Raw genomic sequence first — 24,291 nt, forward strand, 5'->3', positions numbered from 1 at the left:
AAAATGAATGTAAACCTGGAAATCAAAATCATAGTTATAGACAAGATTTTGGTCGAGGACAAAATCGAGGTCGTGGTCGTGGACGTGGTCGTGGTCGTGGACGCGGCCGTGGTTTTGAAAATAATCGAGATAGTTATTTCTATAACTCATCTCAAAAGAGCGTCCCAAACCATCCACCGAAAGGCATCATGAGAATATGATTGTTAATGAGAATCACTCAAAAAGATTTGAAAGTTCTTGTTTCAGATGTGGTACTCCAGGACATTGGTCCCATATTTGTCGAGCCCCTGAGCACCTTTGTAAACTTTATAAAGAATCATTAAAGGGGAAAGAAAAGGAGACCAATTTTACTGAACACAATGAACAGAATAATTCAACTCATTTTGATGCTGGAGATTTTCTGATTGATTTCTCAGACAATGACCAATTTGCTGGTGGAATAGATATGTAAAAAAATTTTATTTTATTTTGTACTTGTATGTTAATATTTTATCGTGTGTTAAATTTTTAAATATGTATTGTATTTTATTTTATTTCATTGCACATTTTTTTTGAAGTTCAAATATGGAAAATGTCAGGAACAAAGCTGAAGTTTGCATACCTGATAGTGGTACAACGCACACTAACCTACGAGATAAAAGATATTTCTTGGAACTAAAACCAACAAAAAAAATGGTGAATACAATATCAGGTCCTGTAGACTTGATTAAAGGATGTGGTAAAGCACAATTTTTGTTACCTAATGGTACAAATTTTTTTATCAATGATGCTTTATATTCACCACAATCGAAAAAAAATTTGTTGAGTTTTAATGATATATATTCCTATAGGTATGATACTCAAACAATGAATGAAGGGAATGAGAAATATATGTGTCTTACCACATATAAATCAGGAAAGAAATATGTGATTGAAAAACTACCAATGCTCCCAACTGGATTGCATTATACACATATACGTCCCATTGAATCAAACATGGTAGTTGATAATTCTTCAATACTAACCAATTCGCATGATCGATTAGGACATCCTGGTTCAACAATGATGCTAAAAATTATAGAAAATACACATGGTCATCCGATGAAAGACCAGAAGATCTTTCAGAATAATAAGTTTCAATGTAAAACATGTTCTCTTGGAAAACTTATTATAAGACCATCACCAGCCAAAATCCAAATTGAATCACCAATGTTTCTTGAACGTATTCAGGGTGATATTTGTGGACCAATCCATCCACCATGTGGACCGTTTAGATACTTTATGGTATTGATTGATGCCTCCAGCAGATGGTCACATGTATGTCTATTGTCAACTCGAAATGTTGCATTTGCAAGATTACTTGCTCAAATAATAAAATTGAGGAATCAATTTCCCGATTATACAATCAAGAAAATTAGACTTGATAATGCTGGTGAATTTACTTCCCAGACTTTCAATGATTATTGTATGTCTATGGGAATCATTGTTGAGCATCATGTTGCTCATGTACATACACAGAATGGATTGGCTGAATCATTGATTAAACGTCTGCAAATGATTGCTAGACCAATGATTATGAAAACAAAGCTCCCTATTTCTATATGGGGACATGCAATTTTACATGCTGCTTCATTAATTCGCATCAGACCAAGTGCATATCATAAATACTCCCCATTGCAGCTTGCATTTGGTAAAGAACCAGACATTTCTCATCTGAGAATTTTTGGATGTATGGTGTATGTGCCTATTGCACCACCTCAACGAAAGAAAATGGGACCTCAAAGAAAGATTGGAATTTATATTGGTTATGATAGTCCATCGATCATTCGATATCTTGAACCACAGACAGGCGACGTGTTCACAGCACGTTTTGCTGATTGTCATTTTAATGAGGAAATCTTCCCAATGTTAGGGGGAGAACAGAAACATACCGAAAAAGAAATTACATGGTATGTATCATCATTGTTACATCTGGATCCAAGAACAAAACAATGTGAAAAAGATGTACAGCAAATTGTGCACTTGCAAAGAATAGCAAATCAAATACCAGATGCATTTGCAGACACAAAAGGGGTAACTAAATCATATATACATGCTGCAAATGCCCCTGCTCGAATTGAAATTCCGAAGAAACAAATTGAAGATAGTCATGATGTCATTAAACGCCTGAAGCGTGGAAGGCCAGTTGGTTCCAAGGATAAAAATCCTCGAAAAAGAAAATTCATAGAGAAACACAATGATCACAAAATAGAGAATGATGTTCCTGAAGAAACACATAATGATCACAAAATAGAGAATGATGTTCCTGAAGAAACACATGATGATGAAAATGTTTTGTCAGAACCACAAACTGACGAGAATCATGAAATCTCTATCAATTATATTAATACTGGAAAAATATGGAACCGAAAAGATATAGAAGAAATTGATGATATATTTTCTTATAATGTGGCAATCGACATCATAAATGATAATGAAGATCATGAACCAAAATCTTTTGGTGAATGTAAAAATCGGCAGGATTGGATAAAATGGAAAGATGCCATCCAGGTTGAATTGGATTCGCTAAATAAACGTAATGTTTTTGGACCTATAGTCCTTACACCTGAAGGTGTAAAACCTGTTGGATACAAATGGGTTTTTATTCGAAAGCGAAATGAGAAAAATGAAATAGTAAGATATAAAGCTCGACTTGTTGCACAAGGTTTTTCTCAAAGGCCTGGAATTGATTATGAAGAAACGTATTCTCCTGTGATGGATGCAATTACGTTTCGGTATTTGATTAGCTTGGCAGTATCTGAAAATTTAGAAATGCGTCTTATGGATGTTGTTACAGCCTACTTATATGGATCACTTGATAGTAATATATATATGAAAATCCCTGAAGGATTTAAGATGCCTGAAGCACAAAGTTCAAAACCCAGAGAATGTTATTCTGTGAAATTACTAAGATCATTATATGGGTTGAAGCAATCCGGCAGAATGTGGTATAATAGGCTAAGTGATCACTTGATGAAAAAGGGATATGTAAATAATTCAATATGCCCTTGTGTTTTCATTAAGAAAACAACATCCGGATGCGTAATTATTGCTGTATATGTTGATGATTTAAACATCATTGGAACAAATAAGGAAATTCAAGAAGTTGTGTCATACTTGAAAGAAGAATTTGAAATGAAGGATCTTGGAAAAACCAAGTATTGTCTGGGTTTACAAATTGAACAAAAAGAATGTGGAATATTTGTTCACCAGACAAATTATACAGAAAAGATCCTTAAACGTTTTAATATGGACAAATCAAATCCTTTAAGTACTCCAATGGTTGTTAGATCATTAAACATAGAAAAGGATCCATTCCGTCCATGTGAAGATGATGAAGATATTCTTGGTCCAGAAGTACCATATTTAAGTGCTATCGGTGCCCTTATGTATCTTACAAATTGTACAAGGCCTGATATATCTTTTGCCGTAAATTTATTGGCAAGATTTAGCACATATCCAACAAAGAGACACTGGAACGGAATTAAACATATATTCCGTTATCTACGAGGAACGACAGACTTGGGACTTTTGTATTCAAAAGATGCTAATCCAAGTATAATTGGTTATGCTGGTGCTGGATACTTATCTGATCCACACAAGGCACGTTCCCAAATTGGATATGTATTTATTCGTGGAGGCACTGCAATTTCTTGGCGTTCACAGAAACAAACGCTCGTAACAGCTTCATCAAATCATGCCGAGATTATTGCACTACATGAAGCAAGCCGTGAATGTGCGTTGTTAAAATCAATGACCCAACATATCCAAATCTCATGCGGATTATCATTCGACGAGAAGCCTGTGATACTATATGAAGATAATGCTGCATGTGTTGCTCAAATGAAAGAAGGATACATAAAAAGCGACAGAACTAAACATATTCCTCCTAAGTTCTTCGCATTCACCAAAGAGCTTGAGAAGAATAAATGTATTGATATTCGTCACATTCAATCAAGTGAAAACTCATCAGATCTCTTCACAAAGGCACTTCCTACAACAATATTCAGAAAGCACATATATAATATTGGGATGCGCAATCTATGAAATTTGTGAAGAATTGTTCGTATCAACATGAGGGGGAGTTTACGTGACTGCACTCTTTTTCCCTTACTATGGTTTTTATCCCAATGAGTTTTTCCTAGTAAGGTTTTTAATGAGGCAGTACAAAAACACGTAATGAAGACATCATCGTATCATGATCATCATCACAAGGGGGAGTGTTGAAAATTAATATTTAAAATGTGTATGTTGAATATTTGAATGTTGAAAATAAGAGTTGTAAATATTGAAAATTAGTGTGTGATGATGTAGGTAATGTGATTTTATTTTTGGATTATTTGTAAAGATTTTCTATAAATAGATCTCTCATTTGTGAAGAAAATCACAATTTGAGTAGAGGGAAAAATATTATAAAGTGTGTAGTTTTGTAAATTTTGAGAGTTTGAGATTTTTACTTTTTATCATAAAGTTTTACTAAAAAAAGGACGGTGCAGCTCGTTAGTTAATATGTGAAACGGGACCCACATGGATGCACACTGTTCGCACGTCGCGATACCTTTGAATCTCTTACACTTGGTTTTTTAAAAATACCGCTAATTGTTATAATTTCCAACTCCTTAACATCGGTAGTTGGTCGTATAATAATAATATTTTAACAACAGACGAGCTTGGAAAATTATGCCATTTAATAAAATGATGTAACTCAAAATGCTAGAATTTTACGCTGGGGACTTTCGAATATTATTAATCAATTGGTAACTTTTTTAGATAGCCGAGGAGACCTATCCCAAATTTTTGAACAAAGACATTGTATATTGTAGGTGTCATAATAATCTTTGGTTCCAAATCCTAAAGAAACAACCTACCAGCACATGAAGCTGATAATGTTTGACAACCATAGATCTTCAAATGCTTCATAAATCACGTTTTATGTATTGAATCCTGCTATTGCAATAATTTCATACGAAATTATGTAGTCAGAAATGAGTTTGTTGGATTATACCATCAACCAAGATTTTGATGTGGCAAAAGCACTAGAGAAATCCATTTTGGGCGGAAAGATTTTGTAATAACAAGTCCCAAAATAACACTAGCTTGATACAATATTTATTTAACCAAACATCACACCAACACACGCATATGTGTATCTATCTATCTATCTATCTATATATATGTATGTATATGCTACCTCCTCCTCCTGTGATTCAAATCATCGGTTAAGTATCCTGGACCCGTGGTTGCCAGTTTGTTAACAAGGGCCAGAGCATTACTAGTCATGTAACTTACTTTCGATACGCAGAGTAGCACAGTAACAAGGTGTTTTCCTTTTGCTTGGTCAAATCCATCCAAACAAGTATCTTCATCAGTAAGAGCAGCACTTACCCAAGTAGTCACATCCTCCATCTGAGAACCGAACTGCACAATACTAAGGTTTCTCAGCACGTCGAGCGATTCATGAAGATTATCCAGCGCATCTTGGAAGCATTCAACGCAGTCTGAAACAGCCATCCTGTTTCTTCCTCTTGCCACACGTCCATTTCCATTTCTCTTCAATTTTGCCAAGGACCCGGCAACTTTCTTGGTTTCTCCAATGGTCACGGAAACGCCTGCACGAGCCCATTTACCAGGGTCCTGTTTTGCTTTATTCGAAAAGGATGCAAGAGAATGGATGCAAAGATCACGATACGGTGCTATGCTACACGCATCTTCAGTGTAGTTATTCCCAATTTCTTCTTGGGATCCCAAACAGCATGAAAGCATGAGTATCCATGCTAGTTGCTCCGACAGCGAAAAGGGTACTTTTAAATGTGCCAACATCATAAGTAAAAAAGAAGAAATGAAATCGAAAGGTTTAGAAAAAATTGTAATACTACCAGATCAAAGATGGAGCCTAGCTAAGTCTTCATGGCTGTGGAAAGGAAGGAGGATTCTATCGCAATATATACTGTCAATTAATTTTAATGTAATCGGAGAGCTTCACGAATTGGCTAGCCTTTTAAAGAACTTTTTTTTCCGATGAGTTGGGAAAGTCAAGAAAACGGTTTCCAACTAATTGGTTACAAACTAAAGCAAGAAGGTGATGAACGCAATAAATGAAGGCTAGCAAGAAAAGTAAAGACTAAAGAGATTTCGGGTCACAAATGGTCATGTGAATAGGTAAAGTTGGTGACTTTCCATGAATCTTGCCAGGCAATTAATTTATCTCCTTGCAAGCACACACGGATGAGTTTCATGCGTCATTGCAACTAGTCTGATAAAGAAAAAAAGATGGCTCCATGTGAGCATAGAAACCGATTCGAAACAATACACGAAAATGTCATCAAGAAGAAGAAGCTAGAAAACCTCGAAATAACAAATGATCCGGTAAACTTCTTAAGATTCTCTCAGGGGTAGGTCCAGTATATAATCTTCTGATCCAGGCTTCAATTCTGCAGCAGCGGCTGCAGCATTATTGATTCAAAGTTCAACCTCACCACTCAATTCTTTGGCACGCCGCCACCAATATTCTGCAGCCAACAACCATATCTTCCTATAAGTGGGCACTTTCCATCCGAGAGCATCGGGTATAGTCTCTAAAATAAGCAACTTCTTTAACCATACTGCAGTAGAACTTGAAGCTAGTCTTTGGAATAGTCAACTCCCACTACTAAATAAAATCCAAGCTACATGATTCATTTTGTGGTAGCGTAGGTCATGCCTTATGATAATGACTAATGATTAACGTATATTTATTTTTGAAATAACACATGAATTATTCAGAAATTTAAGGGTCATTTAATTTAAAATTATAATTATTACATGAGACAATATAGCACGATAGAAAAATCTATACACGCCTTAAAATTTAAAATCAAAGGCATTAAAATTTTGGAACAATATAGACATGCAACACAATGAATTTAGGTTCGTGGTTATATTAGACTTGGGTTGGAAGTATATCCTAGGATATTTATCAAGAATACCTGGTTCAATTCTGATCCCAAAAATAGAAAATTTTAATGAGAATTGTTGGGGATGATCCGACTCGAATATGTTCGAACTTTTTTCGAGCCAAAATTATTTTGTTCGATAGTTTGTCAACCGTTCATGAGTCTTAATATTTTATTAATTTGATATTATTAAATATATATACTTTTCGACCATTTAGGATGTTTCGAGCTTTCGAACATTTACGAATCTTAATATCCGATCAGTAATTTGAATAGCTCGTGAATATGTTTCAAACATTTCAAGCCGAACTCGAACTTCATTTCGAGCCGAAACCAACAAAAAAATTTAAAATTTTCAAGCTTCGAATCTAACTCGAACTCGAAGTCGAATTGAAACTTTAAATTTTTACTAATATTCGGTCTAATTCGATTCGTTTAGACTCCTGATTTTAACAAAAACCATGGACCTTTTTTAAAATCTCGAGAATCTATAAAACTTTCCTCACCTAATTGTTAGGAAAAATTGTGTTTAAAACCTACAAGTTGTTTTTTTGACTTTTTATTTAAAATTAGAGTTGACGCGATACGTCAACATTTTGTTACAACCTGATATTTTTTTTGTCATATTAACAATTTTAAATGTCACATTACTATTATTTAATGTCAAGTAAACAGTACGATAAACCAAGATTTAAAAAAGAAAAAAGAAAACCATGAGTTATAGGCCCATTTAGATAAATTCTGATTACGTCATCGTAAAGCAAAATTAACTGAAACTTTTGAAACGAATGTTTACAAAACTTTCACCTCCATTGACTCTTCCTCCCCAAAGCGACAAGTTCGATATTTTATAGAAAGTCGGTCTTCCACGTTGGTTTACTCGCGGCCGTTTCCTCTCATTTTTATTGGGACGGCTGGATGCTCATTTATTTTAAATTCTTGATAATGTTTTGATGGAAACAGTGATTGTGAAGTATTTATGTACACAAGTGCTATGCCATACGCAAAAGGCTGTGTAGTTGGAGCGAGACACGTCTGTTCTTCACGAGTTATGTGCGGATTGAGCTTTAATACGTTGTGTTTGCTGTTTGCGGTGGCACTTGCCGCTGCAGTCGGGGTCCTCGGTGCTGATCAGTACAATAGAGCTGATTTTCCGGCGGACTTCGTTTTCGGTTCTGGAACTGCAGCTTACCAAGTTAGTTGATTTCTCTCCCTTTCACTACTGTTGTTTCCGGGCTTATTAAGAATCTTGGCAGAGTTATGCTGGATATATATCCGAAATTTGAGGGCGTCAAGATGATAAATGGGTAGCTCATAAATGGAAATTTAACTTGCACTTTCGTCTGTGCTATTTTCCGCAGTGTTTCTCCTCAATGACATCGATAAAACTAGGTTCTGGAATCAAAACACATGGGCTGGATTCCAATGAAAATATGAGGGAGCCGAATCATTCAATGATACTAGGATAACGATATAAGATATCCATCACCGTGTAGCATATTATCTGCTAGTGTTAACTTGTGAAATGGATTCTATGAGTTTTTAGTGTTGCGTTTTGACATTTTCAACTCCGGATAATCATTTGAGACATTATGAAAAATAGTACGAGGGTGCAGCATTTGAGGATGGAAGAACCCCAGGCATTTGGGACACCTTTTCTCATTCTGGTTTGAACTCCACTTTCTTCATCTACTAGTATCTTTTAATACTTGAAAGTTGAAATACCATAAATAACTTTATTTTTGAATAAAGAGATGGGTCATGAGTTGAGAAGTTGCCACAATGTCTAATGTAATTTGATAATGGATATACTTCTATTCTTACTCGAAATTTCAGATCGCTATGATGGAGCCAATGGTGACGTAACATGTGATGGATATCACAAGTACAAGGTGTTTACTCTCAGCCATGGAAGGATTTAAGAATAACATTTTTCCTCATATCATGATTTTCTTTATGCCTGAGGCCCAAAAAGCACATTGGATTAGAAAATTTGAGCGAACAGATACGTTTCAACGTTCTTAAATTTGATAAGTTTTTAACTGTAAGGGAAATTATCCTAGAAGCTCATCATGGTTGTGCTTTGCCTCTACAGACTACACAATACAGATTATCAGAAAATGTGTTCCTATGTTCAATGTTATGTTTTTTCTCTAAATTCTTCCCTATTCTCTGGAGGTGATCAGCATCACTATTTCTTCATTTCTGCAAACTTTATGGATGAATGGAAATAGGAATTTGGGAGACGCGTGGATCTTATAAAAGCATATACTTTGATTTTCTGCACGATTATTATAATTATTCAAAAATGTAAAATATGCATGAAAGCTACTCAACTGTTGCAGGAAGATATAAAATTGATGTCTGACATGGGTTTGGAAGCTTTTAGAATCTCCATATCATGGTCAAGACTCATTCCCAGTATGTTTACTTGCGCCATGATAAGAGATGAGAAACCTGCAGTTTTTTATTTGTTTTACTTATATGATTTTAGCTTTCCTGCAGATGGAAGAGGATCAGTAAATCCTCTGGGATTGCGATTCTATAATAACTTCATCAATGAACTAATAAGCCATGGTGATAACTGGATTTCCTTCAAAATTTAGTCAGCAACCTTTTCTATTTCACTTGCATGTTCACAAATTTGCACATTTATACTCACGCAGGAATCCAACCACATGTTGTTTTGCATCATGCTGATCTCCCACAAGTTCTTGAAGACGAGTATGATGGATGGATCAGCAGAAAGATAGTGTATGTGAATTCATTACCACGTGAGTGCAACATGTTATGTTTTCTTTGTCTGCTAACTCTCTGTTTGTATCCACAGGAAGGACTTCACCGCCTATGCTGATGTATGTTTCAGGGAATTTGGTGACAGGGTTTTGTACTGGACCACAGTTAATGAAGCCAATATATTTGTGATTGGCGGTTATGACCAAGGGCTTATCCCCCCAGGACGGTGTTCAATCCCGTTCTCAAATCTTTGTTCAAAGGGTAATTCCACTACTGAACCATATCTTGTGGGGCATAATATCTTGCTGGCTCATTCAGCTGTTGTGAAACTCTATAAGGAAAAGTACAAGGTACAATTTCTGACTTTTACTGATCATTTTTGGTCGGTGAAACTATTAGCTTATATTCTCGAGTCCTAGAGTTCATGTTTATCAAATGGCATGTGAGTGGAAGTGGGCGTTTATGGTTTGCTTCTAAAATCTGGTAATTAATAAAAGAAATGTACCATAAAAGAAGCTAAAACGTGCTCGAGTTTGTGTGATGACGTTGTCTCAAGGCGGACATTTTTCGATGCAGGCCACACAGAAAGGTTATATTGGATTTAACATCTATAACATATGGATGGTTCCTTACAGCAATTCAAAAGAGGATGTAATTGCAACTCAAAGAGCTAATGACTTTTATACGGGTTGGTAAGATAGCCTGTTCTTATACCTGACAAAATTGAATTTTTATTTCTTTTCATTCTATGTGTCCCAGTGATCTCTAATTTCACTTGGAATTCAAGAATATTCTATCCCCGATCTTACTGGTACATCCTGCAGGTTACTTGATCCCCTGATTTTTGGAGATTATCCTGAAATAGTAAAAAAGAATGCTGGGACAAGAATTCCAGCTTTCACGAAGGATGAGTTGGAACAAATAAAGGGTGCCATCGACTTTATAGGAGTGAACCACTACACAACCATTTTTGTCAAGGACTACCCGGCCGCCCTTCAAACAGCTAACAGGGATTTAATTGCTGACATTGCAGTTGAGTTAAAAAGTATGTATAACTTCTGCGATTAACTTGTCTTTACTTGATTTTTCTCGAAATTGATCTCAAGATTATCTGGATTCCTTGCACAATTCCCGCTGTTTCATTAGATTCATCCGCGTCATAGCTTTTCCGATGTTCTTTCTTTAGAAAGATTGGACTTTGGAATTGCCATTTCAGGCACTTTAATTCCTTTGTTCATACATGTACCTGTCTATGTGAACTGATATTTTAAGTTAGCAACGCACTTACTCTTTAGTTCCATTTTTCAGTGGTTGTAGAGAAAAAACCCCCTCTGCCGCTGCCAGATGAGGTGAAATTTGAAGAGCAATATCGTGGATATATCTCTATTAAATAACTTGCTATCATCGAGTTTTTTAATTTTTTAAATTTTTTGTCTCAGTATGCTGTGCGTCCTTGGGGTCTTTATGGGCTGCTGGAATATCTAAAACAAGTTTATGGCAACCCCCCTGTATACGTCCACGAAAATGGTTCTCTCTCTCTCTCCCTCACACGCACACATGGGTGTTTGCACATTACACCAAACAAAATTTACAGTTTGTATCATCATAAGCAAATAAGCTTGTATATATTAAACATCTTCACTTCCATTTTCTATACATGTGCAACACTTGCAAATCTGATCTCAATGCAGAATGTTGGCGCCATTTTATGCTATATTGAAGGTGTACTGGCCTTTTTTTGGCTTATCATCGATGTCTACAAATTCTCCTGTGAATTGAGGATTTATGTGTCTACAAATTCATTCATAAAAAAGGTTATGTTTGAACTATTTCGCAGGTCAGAAGACAAAACGCAATCAAACTTTGGATGACACAACACGGGTTGACTATTTGCATGGTTACATTGGGGCAACGCTTGATGCTCTGAGGTAAGCCCAAACAAAGTCTAACCGAGCACTTGAAAACATTACATTACATGGAACAAACATTAGCATATCCTTATCCTTGGGCCTTTTCTTCTAAATTTTCCCCTTGAATCCCATCTTTATGCTTGAAGGAACGGATCAAACACAAAGGGATACTTTGCATGGTCCTTGTTAGATTGTCTAGAATTATTGGATGGCTTCGACTCAAGCTTTGGGATGTGCTATGTAGATTTGGATGACAAAGACTTGAAAAGATATCCGAAGCTTTCTGCTCGTTGGTATTCTAATTTCTTGAATGGGAAGAGCATCTTACCGCGCAATATCACTAAGCTAGGGGATAACTCTTCTGTTTTCCTATAATCTTGGTTTCATGCAAATCCGTGGCGACTAATAGTTGTGTTTGTACTTTGCCAAAATTCAAACGGAGACGAAGAATTCTCAATTCGTTTTGGCTATCTGGATAAGTGCATGTATATTACCAGTATTTGGCATTTTGAGTGTCATGCTAAGGTTATTATGTAAAATATAATTTTTCTCTAGCTAAGTTTGTGTTTGAACCGATGAATTTCAAATTTATTCAAATGTTTGTGAGGTATGCTTACTAGGCTCGTATAATAGTGGAATACGAATTCGTTAAGTTCAATGGAATCTGTTTAGAAAATTCCTTCTTTTTTTGTCAAAATTATCAGTATTACTTATTTCTCGACTCCCTCGATCCTTATCTTCCAAGGAATGGATCAAACACTAAAGGATATTTTGCATGATCATTCTTAGACTGTCTCGAGTTACTGGTCGGATTCGAAACAAGCTTGGGGCTGTGCTACGTGGAATTGGACGACAAAGATCTGAAGAGATATCCCAAGCTTTCTGCGCATTGGTATTCTTGTTTCTTGAAGGGGAAGAGCGTCGGGTTTCATATGATATTATTACAAAGCTGGGGGCCAACCTTCTGTTTTTCTAAAATCATGATTTTCTTCATGGAATTTTTATCTTTTGTCCATCCTCTCTTGTTGGGAAGTGATTGTTTCTAATAAATTAAGGAAGCATATTTTTGTGGTTATCATTTTTCATGCAATAAATAAATAAATGATAACGCTAATTTAATACCATTAGATCATGTGAATATTTAATATTTTTATGAAAGTTAATATATATGTTAACATTTGATCACATGTAGAGAAATATTATACTAGTGGCATAGAATAATCCGAAAATTTTAGCCTTGAGATCACCATTGTTAGGACTCTGTGCATGGGTTTTAACTCCAAATCATTATTATCATGTATTTTGATTAGAACTACTTGATTAAATATGATAGTTAAAAATAAAATATATAATATCATATTTACTATTAGTTTTTAAAAACGTGAAACTCGACGAAACGTAATAACCTCGAGATTTTCCGGCGGACTTCGTTTTTGGTTCGGGAACAGCAGCTTATCAAGTTAGTTATCTCCCTCTTTTTTTTAACTCTTTAACATGCATTTTCCCCACCCTTAACACATGTTTGATCTGTATCCAAAAAAGTACGAGGGGGCAGCGTTTGATGATGGAAGAACTCCAACCATTTGGGATACCTTTGCTCATTCTGGTTTGTACTCTACTTTCTTCCTCCATTAATATGTTTTAAAGATAGTTGAACGGTCATAATGGGTTATGAGGTCTTCTTTGCGTGTCTATGTTTTCGTTTGTTAAATTTACTCTGTCCCTTCAAATCGGAAAAAAAAAAGAGCTCTTTTATCATGTGAAACATTAAAAAACGCAAATTTCGCCAAATGGATATATTATCATCTGCCTCCTTTAGCGACAGTGCATTAATTTTTTTGGTGTAGAACTTGCTATGATGCGCATTACCTTGGTGATACTGGAGGTCCTTATATTCTTACTCAAAATTTAAGATCGATACAATGGAGCCAATGGAGACGTAACATGCCATGGATACCACAAATACAAGGTCCGTGTACTCAATCCTTGCTGGTTTGAGATTAGCTCCCCGTTCATCATGTTATTTTCCTTCGGGTACATACCCTCGTTTATCTGGAGATTTACTATGAACTGAAGAATTGCAATATTCTTACTAATTTTGACCTAGATGGAGCATTTAATCATGAAAGAAATATCTCTCTTGGAACTTGAGATCGTGGGATTTCGTAGTGTATATTATCAATTTTTCAAAAATATAATGCTCAAATCAATAGTTTTCTCGGTTTCTAAGTTCCTCGATTATCTAGGAGGTGATCAGCGTCACTGTGGTTCATTTCTACAAAGTTTAAAAGAGAAATGTGGCGGATACATGCGTTCTATGAAACCATATACATTGGCTTTCTTTGGAAAGAGAATAATTACACAATTATGAAATATATATGCATTTTGATGCTATAATGTTACTATTCTGTTGCAGGAAGATGTGAAACTGATGTCTGACATGGGTTTGGAGGCCTTTAGATTCTCCATATCATGGTCAAGACTCATTCCCAGTATGCGTTCTTGCAACATGATAGACATGAAAAACCTGCAGTTTTTTTATTCTTATATGATGTTTGTTTTCCTATAGATGGAAGAGGACCGGTAAATCCTCTGGGGTTGCAATTCTACAATAATTTCATCAATGAACTAATAAGCCACGGTGACAACTGATTTTCCTTCAAATATTTTAAGCTGATTTTTATGTTTCACTTGCAACTCAAAGAGCTAATGATTTTTTAATGGGTTGGTAAGATGTCCTCTTTCCTTTGTAGCAAGTAAATTTCCATTTGGCATTCAAGAATATTTACCAATGATCTTACTGGTAAATCATGCAGGTTACTTGATCCCCTGATTTTTGGTGACTATCCTGAAATAGTAAAAAAGAATGCCGGGACAAGAATTCCAGCCTTCACAAAGGCTGAGTCGAAGCAAATAAAGGGTACCACCGACTTTATTGGACTGAACCACTGCACAACTGTTTTTGTCAAGGACAATTCCAGTTCCCTTCAAACTGACAACGGAGATTTACTAGCTGACATGGCAATTGAGTTGAAAAGTATAGCTTCCATGATTCCCTTGAACTTACTCACATTTTCTTGATACGAACGCATATTTATCTCTCTTTCTTGTTCAATCATGTAATTTCATTAGATGCGTTATCAGGGCTTATCAGTTTGTATGAGTTATTGTCATGCTGATGTTCTGTTCTTTAGAAAAAATCTTTAGGAAACATCTTTTTCCCTGCAGTCGGAACTAGTTGAGGCACTGTACTCTATTCATACATGTTCTTGTCCGTGCATAGAGATATTTTACATTTGTCAAGACAATCTTATCTTCATTTCTTTTCAGTGGCTGTAGGGAAAATCCCTCCGTTGTCACTGCCAGATCAGGTGAAATTTGAACAGCAATGTCGTGTGTGACGCTATTCTTTCGTAAACAACTTATATACTTTTGAAGTTTTTTAGTTTGTCTCAGAATCCTGTGCAGCCTTGGGCTCTTCATGCATTATTGGAGTATCTAAAACAAGTTTATGGCAATATTCCTATTTATATCCATGAAAATGGTTCTCTTTCTGACTTTCCCTCTTCACAAGCACCATTAAACACTCACGTATTTTAGGAAGTCGTGAAAAGTCTAATTAAAAGAAATGGTTTTGTTGGTGTGTGCATATAATATACATTTGTCTGTGTTTGTGTGTGTATGAAAAGAGTGCAATATTGAATCTTAGAAAAGTTTTGTTTGAACTGTTTTACATGTCAAAGGACACGACTCAATGGAACTTTGGAAGACACTGCAAGGGTTGAATATTTGCAAGTTATGTTGGAGCTGTGCTTGATGCTGTGAGGTAAGCTCACCAGGCTATTGACTAGTGAAATAGGAAGGCATTAAGTTTCATGGAATTTTATTTGAAAATTCTTTGTTTCATTTAAATTTATATTTTAACTATCATGATCCTCGTGTTGGAAGGAATGGATCAAACACGAAGGGATATTTTTCGTTGACATTCTTAGATTGTTTTGAACTACTGAACGGCTTTGAATCGAGCTACGGAATGTACTACGTAGATTTGGATGACACAATGATTTGAAGAGATATCCTAAGCTTTCTGCCCAATGGTATTCTAATTTCTTGAAGGGCAAGAGCATCGGGTCACATGATTATCACTAAATCAAAGGATAACAACCCATCTGTTCTTCTAAAATCATGATTTTTATTATATATGTAGTTCTTGGCCATGGTCGGGAGGTGATTGTATCTCAAATAAATCATGGAGCTGTGTATATATAAGTATTGTAGGTGCCATGCATGCACCTAATTTGTAAATACACTTTTGTATTATATATGTACTACCTATGTCTCCTTAGACTGACATTTATGGTATATAACAAATTTTGTTACGATGCATGCCCATAATCAAGAGTCTGGATCCCCTACTTGTGCACGATAGAGCCGTTGAATCAAGTAGATCTCATATATAAATAATCAACTTGATTGAGCAGTAGTGATGTACGCCATTGATCTAACCTACTAATTAATCATGGTAAATGTTATATAGAAAAGTCTTGCGCAGTAAATACTAAGTATTTAAAAATTTAGCATTTCGAGCATATTGTTCTTTCTAAAAGTTACTTTTGTTTCAATATTTGAAGAAACTCGTTATCTGCTCAAAATGTCTTGTCCCATGTCCAGAAAATTGATAAATATTTAAAATACTTCTTAAAAACTTTTTAACTGGGCAAATTTTATTTAGAATAATTAAGAGAATATAGTATTTGATTTTTATGTATATAAAAGGATATTATTCTATCAAATATTATGGTTTTAAAACTAATCCTCGAATTTTTCAATAAATTATTTTATCTCAGAAACGCTCGATTTTTTTTTTAAGAGTAACACTTAATTTTAAAATATGCTATTAAAAAAACACAAATGTAAATCTAAAGTTGCCTTTGAGAAGATATTATTAAAAATTATAAATTTTTTATTATATATTTATTTTTATCGATTAAATAATAAAAATATATTTGAAATCCATTCTTTTAGCTGCTGCCACTCGTGTAGATAAGCCATCCATGGACAAATTTTACCCAAAATAAATACATCAAAGTGCAGAGAGTATAATCCGACGAGTTTTTGTCTAGTTATGATTGGATTATGTTCTGCTCGGTTGTTTTTAGTGCTCGCGGCGGCGTTTGAAGTGGTGGCGGTTCTCGCCGCTGATCAATATAGTAGAGCTGACTTCCCGGCGGACTTCGTTTTTGGCTCTGGATCTTCAGCTTATCAAGTGGGTTTAGTTTTTTAATGTTTTTTTCTGTCCTTGTTAGCGTATTTATTTTGTTTTTTGCCCCTTATTTTTCAATTGCATTCACTACTGCTAACACTTGTTTTGAAACTTTGAATGAAACAAATGCTGCACCTTTTGTCTTCTTCGACGTGATATATCTATCCAAAAAAAGTACGAGGGGGCAGCGTTTGAGGATGGAAGAACGCCTAGCATTTGGGACACCTTTTCACATTCTGGTCTGTCTTTTATCATCTTCCTTCATTTTATATTTTTTAGTAGTTGAAACGTTGAAGGTTTGATTTTACTTCTGTTCTTTTTTTCTTCTTCTTGAAATGGTTGGTGAGTTGCATAGTATTGTTGATCAATATTTCAGATCGTTCACATGGGGCCAGTGGAGACGTTACATGTGATGGATATCACAAGTACAAGGTATTTCCTTGGCTGTAGCAGGAGATTTAAGCTTCATGATTTCGTTAACCTTGAGATACAAAATGTCATCAATTTGGGACATAGAATCGGGGAGTAAGAAGAACTCTGGAGGGATTCAAAGAATTTTAATAAGGATGAATCTGAATATAGCTGAGGAGGGGATGTGCATTATGTATGTATGGTCTTGGTTTGCATCTGAATAGTATGCTTCGTTATCAGAAAGAAGCAGAGAATGCGTTCCACTATTTGAGGTTTACTTTTCTCCTTAGTTTCCTATTATTTAGGAAGTGATCGGTACAATGAACTTTTCTTCTCGTATACTAACTTGTTATTGCATAAAATTCCTAGCACTCGTTCTCTTCAAACAACAATTGGGAGAGTGACGGATTTTACAAACATTTTTTATACTCGCAAAAAATATAGGGCTCGATTCCGATAGATGAGACTAGTTCGAATTCAGATCTCGGTCTTGATCTGAGCATTAAATCACGAAAAAACCATTAAAAGGGGGTCGAGAGGGTATCTCGGCGTAGTACTCTAACGGTCAAGTCAGAAACTGAGGATAGATGAGAGAGCAGCTAAGGGCGTTGTTGAAAATCAATATTGTGAATGAATCAATAAGGTTTTCAAACCTGGTATTTATAGGAGAGGACGTGAAGACCACATGTGTTAAGTGTGGGGCCCTCGTTCTAGGGTTCGCCTAGCCAAAACCTCAACTGTTGTCACCCACCATCACAAGCTCGCCTTCTCGGGACGGGCTGACACCTACGAGCTTGCCCCCTTGCTCGTGTTCCTTCATGGCGACTTTGTTCTTCATGAATTCATGTACTGCTCCCCCACCTGCTGGTTCTCTTCCCACTCCTTGCTCAGTCACATTAATCCTACCCCTAAGAGCATTCCTACCCCAAAAAATAGCTCCTCATTTGAGTAACAACACCCCAGTACTCTCCCCTAACGATCCTCCCCATTTCTCCTCTTCTTCATGGGCTGCCCTCCTTTTGGTAGAAATGGGTCTGCGGTCCACGGTCTAGGTATGAATTCAAGTTGGCCTGACCATCTGATGGGCCCATTTTTGGGTATAAATTTCCTTCAGTATTTTTTTTATCAAATTTTATAATCAAACAAGCACGTACCATGGTGCAGGAAGATATAAAATTGATGTCTGAAATGGGTTTGGAGGCTTTTAGATTCTCTGTTTCATGGCCAAGACTGATTCCTGGTATGTTCTACTTCCAAGTTATATTGTGATATGAGGATAAAATGACGAGCCTGCAAATTTCTTAATAACTTTTGCGTACATATGCTTTCATTCTTGCAGATGGAAGAGGGCCTGTAAATCCAATGGGATTGCAATTCTATAATAACTTCATTGATGAACTAATAAGACATGGTGACAATTCATAATTTCGTGGGAGATTCTATTTTTCCATACAAAAAAGGCGCTTACAACTTCAAAATTGATGTTCGTGTTCATGCAGGAATCCAACCACATGTTACTTTGCATCACCATGACCTGCCACAAGCACTTGAAGATGAGTATGGGGGATGGATTAGTAGAAAGATTGTGTACGCTTTGTATATTTATTAATGCACCAATGCATCATATAATGGTTTTACCTGTTCAACTTCTGTAACATGATCGACTCAAACTTTAATTGGAGCTTGCAAAGGAGGCAACTGACCACCTGTATTGACTGCAGGAAGGACTTCACAGCATATGCTGATGTGTGTTTCAGGGAATTTGGTGACAGGGTTTTGCACTGGACCACTGTTAATGAAGCCAATATATTTGCTTTGGGTGGTTATGATATAGGAATAATCCCCCCTGGACGTTGTTCAATGCCATTCTCGAATGCTTGTTCTGGGGGTAATTCCTCTACTGAACCATATATTGTGGGGCATAATATCTTACTGGCTCATTCAGCCACTGCAACACTGTATAAGAAAAAATACAAGGTACGATGGTTCTTATTCATGATTTATACTTGATAGAATAATTTGATTACGAATTGTAGAATATAGATATTAAAGCATGTTTCAATGTAGGTCACTCAAAAAGGTTACATTGGATTTAGCATCTATAATATGTGGATGGTTCCTTACACGAGTACAAAAGAAGATGTAATTGCAACAGAAAGAGCTATTGATTATTTTATCGGTTGGTAAGATGAGCTTACTTTATAGAGTAGATATACTTGTCCCTCATTTTCATGTATATGATCCAGGGTTCATCATTTGATGTTCTAGAAAATTTCAATATCTTAAGAAAAACTGCTTCAGGTTAATTAATCCTTTGATTTTTGGAGACTACCCTGAGATAGTAAAAAAAAATGCTGGGACAAGAATTCCAGCCTTCACAGAGAATGAATCGAAGCAGGTAAAGGATTCCATTGACTTCGTTGGAGTGAATCACTACATGACTACTTTTGTCAAGGACAATCCCAGCTACCTACCAATGGATAACAGGGATTTACTTGCTGACATGGCAATACAACTAATATGTATGACTTCCAATTTTTCCTCAAGTGTCTTCTTTTTTTGCTCTTTACTATTTTAAAGGAGGATCAAGTCTCCACTTCAGATGAACTCTGTCTTACTAAATTATGATGTCATTTTTTATGTCTTATCACAACTTATCCAACTACATGATTTTGTCCTCCGGAAAGATTAATCAGAAGTTTTTTGTTCAGTTATATACTCAATCATGCAGAGATACTTCGTGTTTTTACCAAAAGAACTGACTCTTCTTCATTTTCCGTTGAATGTCTGTAGATGAAAAGGGTGATACTCCACCTGATCAGGTGAAATTCAAAAGACAATTTTTTCGATATCGGTCTGATCTTTTGTGCTTAACTTTACAATACAGATTGGAACCTTTTGTTTTGGCACAGTTTCCGGTAATGCCTTGGGGTCTATATGGACTTCTGGAGTATCTTAAACAAGTTTATGGCAATCCTCCTGTTTATGTCCAAGAAAATGGTTCTCTCTCTATCTCAAACGCTCTCTCACACATTCATGTGCTATAAAAATTACACCTCGTGTATCAATCAGCAAATGGGGGTTCATTGAAATCTAAGACCATTTTCTTGAGCTGATCAGAGTTCATCTCCAATAAACTATCTACTGTTAGGTTGTTAAATTTGGAGTTCTGTATTTCACTGCATCAGCATCTTCAATCACTCTAAAGGATATGTACATATTGTTACTTGGTCGTACAATTTTCTTAACTTTGAGTAGCTTGGTCCAAACCTTTTTACAGGTCAGACAACCCGACGCAATGGAACTTTAGAAGACTCATCAAGGGTTGAATATTTGCATGCTTACATTGGGAGTGTGCTTGATGCTGTGAGGTAAGCCCACACATGTTCCGAACGGAGGTTCTCGTCTAACCTTGACATTCACGTATTTGCTTTGTTCATCTATTCTTAAATTGTGGTGTTATGCGTCAAGGAATGGATCAGACACAAAGGGTTATTTCGTGTGGACACTCTGCGATTGTCTGGAGTTGCTAAATGGATTTGATTCCGGCTTCGGGATGTATTATGTAGATTTGAATGACAAGGATCTGAAAAGATACGAGAAGCTTTCTGGTCGTTGGTATACAAATTTCTTGAAGGGGAAGAGCACCTGGCCACAAGAAATTACTCCATCACGGGACAAGCTATCTAGTACTTTTCTAACATCATGATACTCTCTTATGGGATTTATATGATATGGTTCATCTTTTAGTTGGATAATTTATGATTGTAATTTTGACATCATCAATTTTTTATACCCTTTCATGTATTGACTCGTGCACTCACTTGGCGAGCGGATGACTTGTAGCTCATCCTACACATTGATCTCAAATTTAAGGATATCAAATCCTTAAATTCATTCGTAGACTATCATTATATCTTTCAATTCACTTCAGTATTATGTATAAATTAATCTCAAATATTATCTGATATATTTATTTTATTCTATTTATACTATTAAAAATTTCAAATTACAAAAAAAAATTGTTTTTTAAAAAAATAATAATTATATACATGTCACGCGTATGACGAGGTAGATAGTTGTCGTGTATCAAATCGATATTAAAGTTTGCTATCTCCACATAATTCTGATGGTGGGCAACCTTATTTATTTTAATGTCAAAATCATTAAAATTAAATACATATAAATCAGATTCAACTCAAAAAAAGAAAAAAGAAAAAAGAAAAAGAAAACATAAACGTGTGGGAAGATTACGATCTTCATCAAATAGTTATTAAAACCAAAAGCCTGGTCCTAATGCCAAATTATTAATTCAAAAAGCAGAAAGTAAAATACATGATGTGTATATTTCATTAGTATATGGTGAAATATCAACGTAATTAATTGGAAAAACATGCACAACGTTCGTCCTTCATTAATTATTTCTATTCGGATTTTCTTCCAAATGATTTGGAGAGTCCCGTTGGATTCGCATTGTCTTTTGTGGTTATATATACCAAAGCATTTACAATGTCATTACAAGTTATGATCGGGTTGGGATTGAATTCGCTGCTATTCTTGGTCGCGGCGGTTCTCGCTGCTGACCAGTATATTAGAGATGATTTTCCGGCAGACTTCGTTTTTGGTTCCGGGACTTCAGCTTATCAAGCAAGTTTTTTTCGTGCATTCTTGTTGCTTATAATGATTTTTCTTTCTCCTCTTTTCAGTAACACTTGTTTGAATTAAACTTTATCCAAAACTAGTATGAAGGGGCAGCGTTTGATGATGGAAGGACTCCAGCCATTTTGGACACCTTGGCTCATTCTGGTTCGTACTTAATTTCTTTCTTCCTTCACCAGTAATTTTTTCAATAGTTGAAAGCTCGTGATGTTTGTTTCTATTATCGAGAATTCCTCCCATTAATTGTAACACCCTGCAACTCATGGGAATCTAATATATGGGAATCTAATATATGATTTTGGCTCCGATATCAATTGAGAATCGAGCTCTTGCTGATATACCAAAACCTACAGTTTTTGGTAGCGATACCACTCAAATTTAACATCTAAAACACCTTGTTTTGATCGCTCTCCTAATACTATCGGGGAAATAATTGCTTCCCAACATCGCGCATTTCTTTGTGAAAATGGAGGTCCTTGTATCCTTGCTTGAAACTTCAGGTACATCAGATGGAGCCAATGGAGACATAACATGCAATGGATATCATAAATACAAGGTCTGTATTCTCGAACTGTTGCTTGTTTTAATACCAGCTCCTCCTTCATGATCTTCTTTTCCTTCAGTTACATACCCTCATTGATCTGGAAATTTTCTATGAACTGAGGAGTTTCAAATTCTTTCTAAATATTACCTAGATGAAACATTATATTATGAAATAAATATCTCTCTCGGAAGTCTAGAACAGGGGATTTGTTACGTACATAGAGTATATATTCCGTTAATATAAAATAAACTGGTCGATTCAATGATTTTTTTGGTTTCTAAGTACGTTTGCTTGCAACTCTTCTGTTGCAGGAGGATGTGAAACTGATGTCTAACTTGGGTTTGGAGGCCTTTAGATTCTCCATATCATGGTCAAGACTCATTCCCAGTATGCGTTCTTGCACGATGATAGACATGAAAAACCTGCAGTTTTTTTATTCTTTTACTTATATGATGTTTGTTTTCCTATAGATGGAAGAGGACTGGTAAATCCTCTGTGGTTGCAATTCTACAATAATTTCATCAATGAACTAATAAGCCATGGTGACAACTGATTTTCCTTCAATTATTTTAAGCTGATTTTTATGTTTTACTCGCGATTCAAAAGTTCTACGTTTGTGATCATGCAGGAATCCACCTGCATGTTACTTTGCATCACATTGATCTGCCACAAGCACTTGAAGATGAGTATGAGGGATGGCTTAGTAGGAAGATAGTGTATGTCTGAATCTATAATTTCCATGCAAACGCAAGCAGGTTTTATATATGTACCAACTCTATGTTTGCAACTGCAGGAAGGACTTCACTACGTATGCTGATGTGTGTTTTAGGGAATTTGGTGACAGGGTTTTGCACTGGACAACTGTTAATGAAGCCAATATATTCGCTATCGGTCGTTATGACCAAGGATTGAGTCCCCCAGGAAGTTGTTCACGGCCATTTGCAAATGTTTGTTCAATAGGTAATTCCTCTACTGAACCATATATTGTGGGGCATATATCATCCTGGCTCATTCAACTGTTGCGAGATTGTATAAGAAAAAATACAAGGTATTTATTTGTGTTTTCTGATTTAGTTTGGTTGATGAAATTATATGTTTATGATGTTGCATCCTCAAGTTTATATTCTTTTTATCAAATCACATAGGACGGGGATAGGGAAAATTATAATTTTGATAATGTAAGTTGACCTGATTCTGATTTTGCCCTTTTAAGTAGTCAAATTACAAACTTTGCACACTGTCTTTGCATGTTATGTGATTTGAGTTCTTTGTTCTGCAATTTATTTACTTTTTGCACAAGGTGTTTTGTGGCGTTAACGTGACACTGAACCTCGCTTATTTTTTTCTCCAAATATTGTTAACATTTCTCTAGTGCCACATCAGTAGTACTCTAGCGAAAAGAAAATGACTAAAAGTTTATAACCAAAATTGCAATGAAGCCAACTTAAAGGACTAATTTTACTGTTTTCCCATCTGAGAAATGCAAGTTTATGGTTACTTCTAGCATTTGGTAATTAATGACGAAACACAACGAAAAAGACGCCTAAGTATTCTTGAGTTTCTAAGTTCATGTTGTCCCAATGTGACATTTTTCAATGCAGGCCACACAAAGAGGTTACATTGGATTTAACAAATATAATCTTTGGATGGTTCCTCACACAAATTTGAAAGAGGATGTAATTGCAACTCAAAGAGATAATGATTTTTATATGGGTTGGTAAGATGTCCTCTTTCATACATAGCAACATTTAGTTTTTATTTCTTTTCATTACATACCTTCAAGTACTGGTTTCTCATTATCGCTTTGGTGTGCAATAT

At 35.7% G+C, this 24,291-nt stretch overlaps 2 protein-coding genes, 1 long non-coding RNA gene and 1 pseudogene across 8 annotated transcripts; 2 read left to right on the forward strand and 2 right to left on the reverse strand.

Moving 5' to 3' along the window:
• Nucleotides 1-5,169: 5,169 nt before the first annotated feature.
• Nucleotides 5,170-6,048, reverse strand: LOC140989281 (pectinesterase inhibitor 6-like). Its single transcript, XM_073458451.1, has one exon. The coding sequence runs from the start codon at nucleotides 5,839-5,841 to the stop codon at nucleotides 5,206-5,208; it is 636 nt and encodes a 211-aa protein (XP_073314552.1). The 5' UTR covers nucleotides 5,842-6,048; the 3' UTR covers nucleotides 5,170-5,205.
• Nucleotides 6,049-7,808: 1,760 nt separating this feature from the next.
• On the forward strand, nucleotides 7,809-21,194 carry LOC140989289 (beta-glucosidase 10-like). 6 transcript variants are annotated; one of them, XM_073458474.1, is made up of 13 exons: nucleotides 7,820-8,145; nucleotides 8,554-8,617; nucleotides 8,787-8,842; nucleotides 9,296-9,371; nucleotides 9,456-9,527; nucleotides 9,617-9,704; nucleotides 9,781-10,036; nucleotides 10,263-10,378; nucleotides 10,511-10,731; nucleotides 10,995-11,035; nucleotides 11,126-11,213; nucleotides 11,524-11,614; nucleotides 11,743-12,169. In XM_073458474.1, the coding sequence occupies exons 1-13, from the start codon at nucleotides 7,930-7,932 to the stop codon at nucleotides 11,969-11,971; spliced, it is 1,614 nt and encodes a 537-aa protein (XP_073314575.1). In that variant the 5' UTR covers nucleotides 7,820-7,929; the 3' UTR covers nucleotides 11,972-12,169. The 6 variants fall into 6 exon arrangements, 5 of the variants coding, with proteins under 5 accessions (XP_073314565.1, XP_073314575.1, XP_073314597.1 ...); XR_012177474.1 differs by lacking the exons at nucleotides 10,511-10,731; nucleotides 10,995-11,035; nucleotides 11,126-11,213; nucleotides 11,524-11,614; nucleotides 11,743-12,169 and adding exons at nucleotides 14,413-14,633; nucleotides 14,927-14,967; nucleotides 15,053-15,422; nucleotides 15,545-15,878 and having other exon boundaries at nucleotides 7,809-8,145; XM_073458464.1 differs by lacking the exons at nucleotides 9,296-9,371; nucleotides 9,456-9,527; nucleotides 9,617-9,704; ... (5 more) ...; nucleotides 11,524-11,614; nucleotides 11,743-12,169 and adding exons at nucleotides 18,435-18,510; nucleotides 18,610-18,681; nucleotides 18,770-18,857; ... (4 more) ...; nucleotides 20,551-20,641; nucleotides 20,742-21,194 and having other exon boundaries at nucleotides 7,816-8,145.
• Nucleotides 17,226-18,141, reverse strand: LOC140989342 (uncharacterized). The gene is made up of 2 exons (XR_012177479.1): nucleotides 18,009-18,141; nucleotides 17,226-17,340 (listed from the first exon to the last, which is right to left on the reverse strand). It is a non-coding gene; the product is annotated as an uncharacterized lncRNA (long non-coding RNA).
• Nucleotides 21,195-21,757: 563 nt separating the features above from the next.
• Nucleotides 21,758-24,291, forward strand: LOC140989323 (beta-glucosidase 10-like; annotated as a pseudogene).

The sequence above is a fragment of the Primulina huaijiensis genome, chromosome 1 (genome assembly GCF_012295235.1).
Source record: "Primulina huaijiensis isolate GDHJ02 chromosome 1, ASM1229523v2, whole genome shotgun sequence".
Classification (NCBI taxonomy): domain Eukaryota; kingdom Viridiplantae; phylum Streptophyta; class Magnoliopsida; order Lamiales; family Gesneriaceae; genus Primulina; species Primulina huaijiensis.

Coding starts and splice junctions, on each gene's coding strand:
- LOC140989281 (XM_073458451.1), bottom strand. CDS start 5,841: ATGATGTTGGCACATTTAAAAGTACCCTTTTCGCTGTCGGAGCAACTA.
- LOC140989289 (XM_073458464.1), top strand. CDS start 7,930: ATGTACACAAGTGCTATGCCATACGCAAAAGGCTGTGTAGTTGGAGCG. Junction 19,248..19,337: donor TGTATAAGAAAAAATACAAG/GTACGATGGTTC, acceptor GTTTCAATGTAG/GTCACTCAAAAAGGTTACAT. Junction 20,271..20,550: donor TGTTTATGTCCAAGAAAATG/GTTCTCTCTCTA, acceptor ACCTTTTTACAG/GTCAGACAACCCGACGCAAT.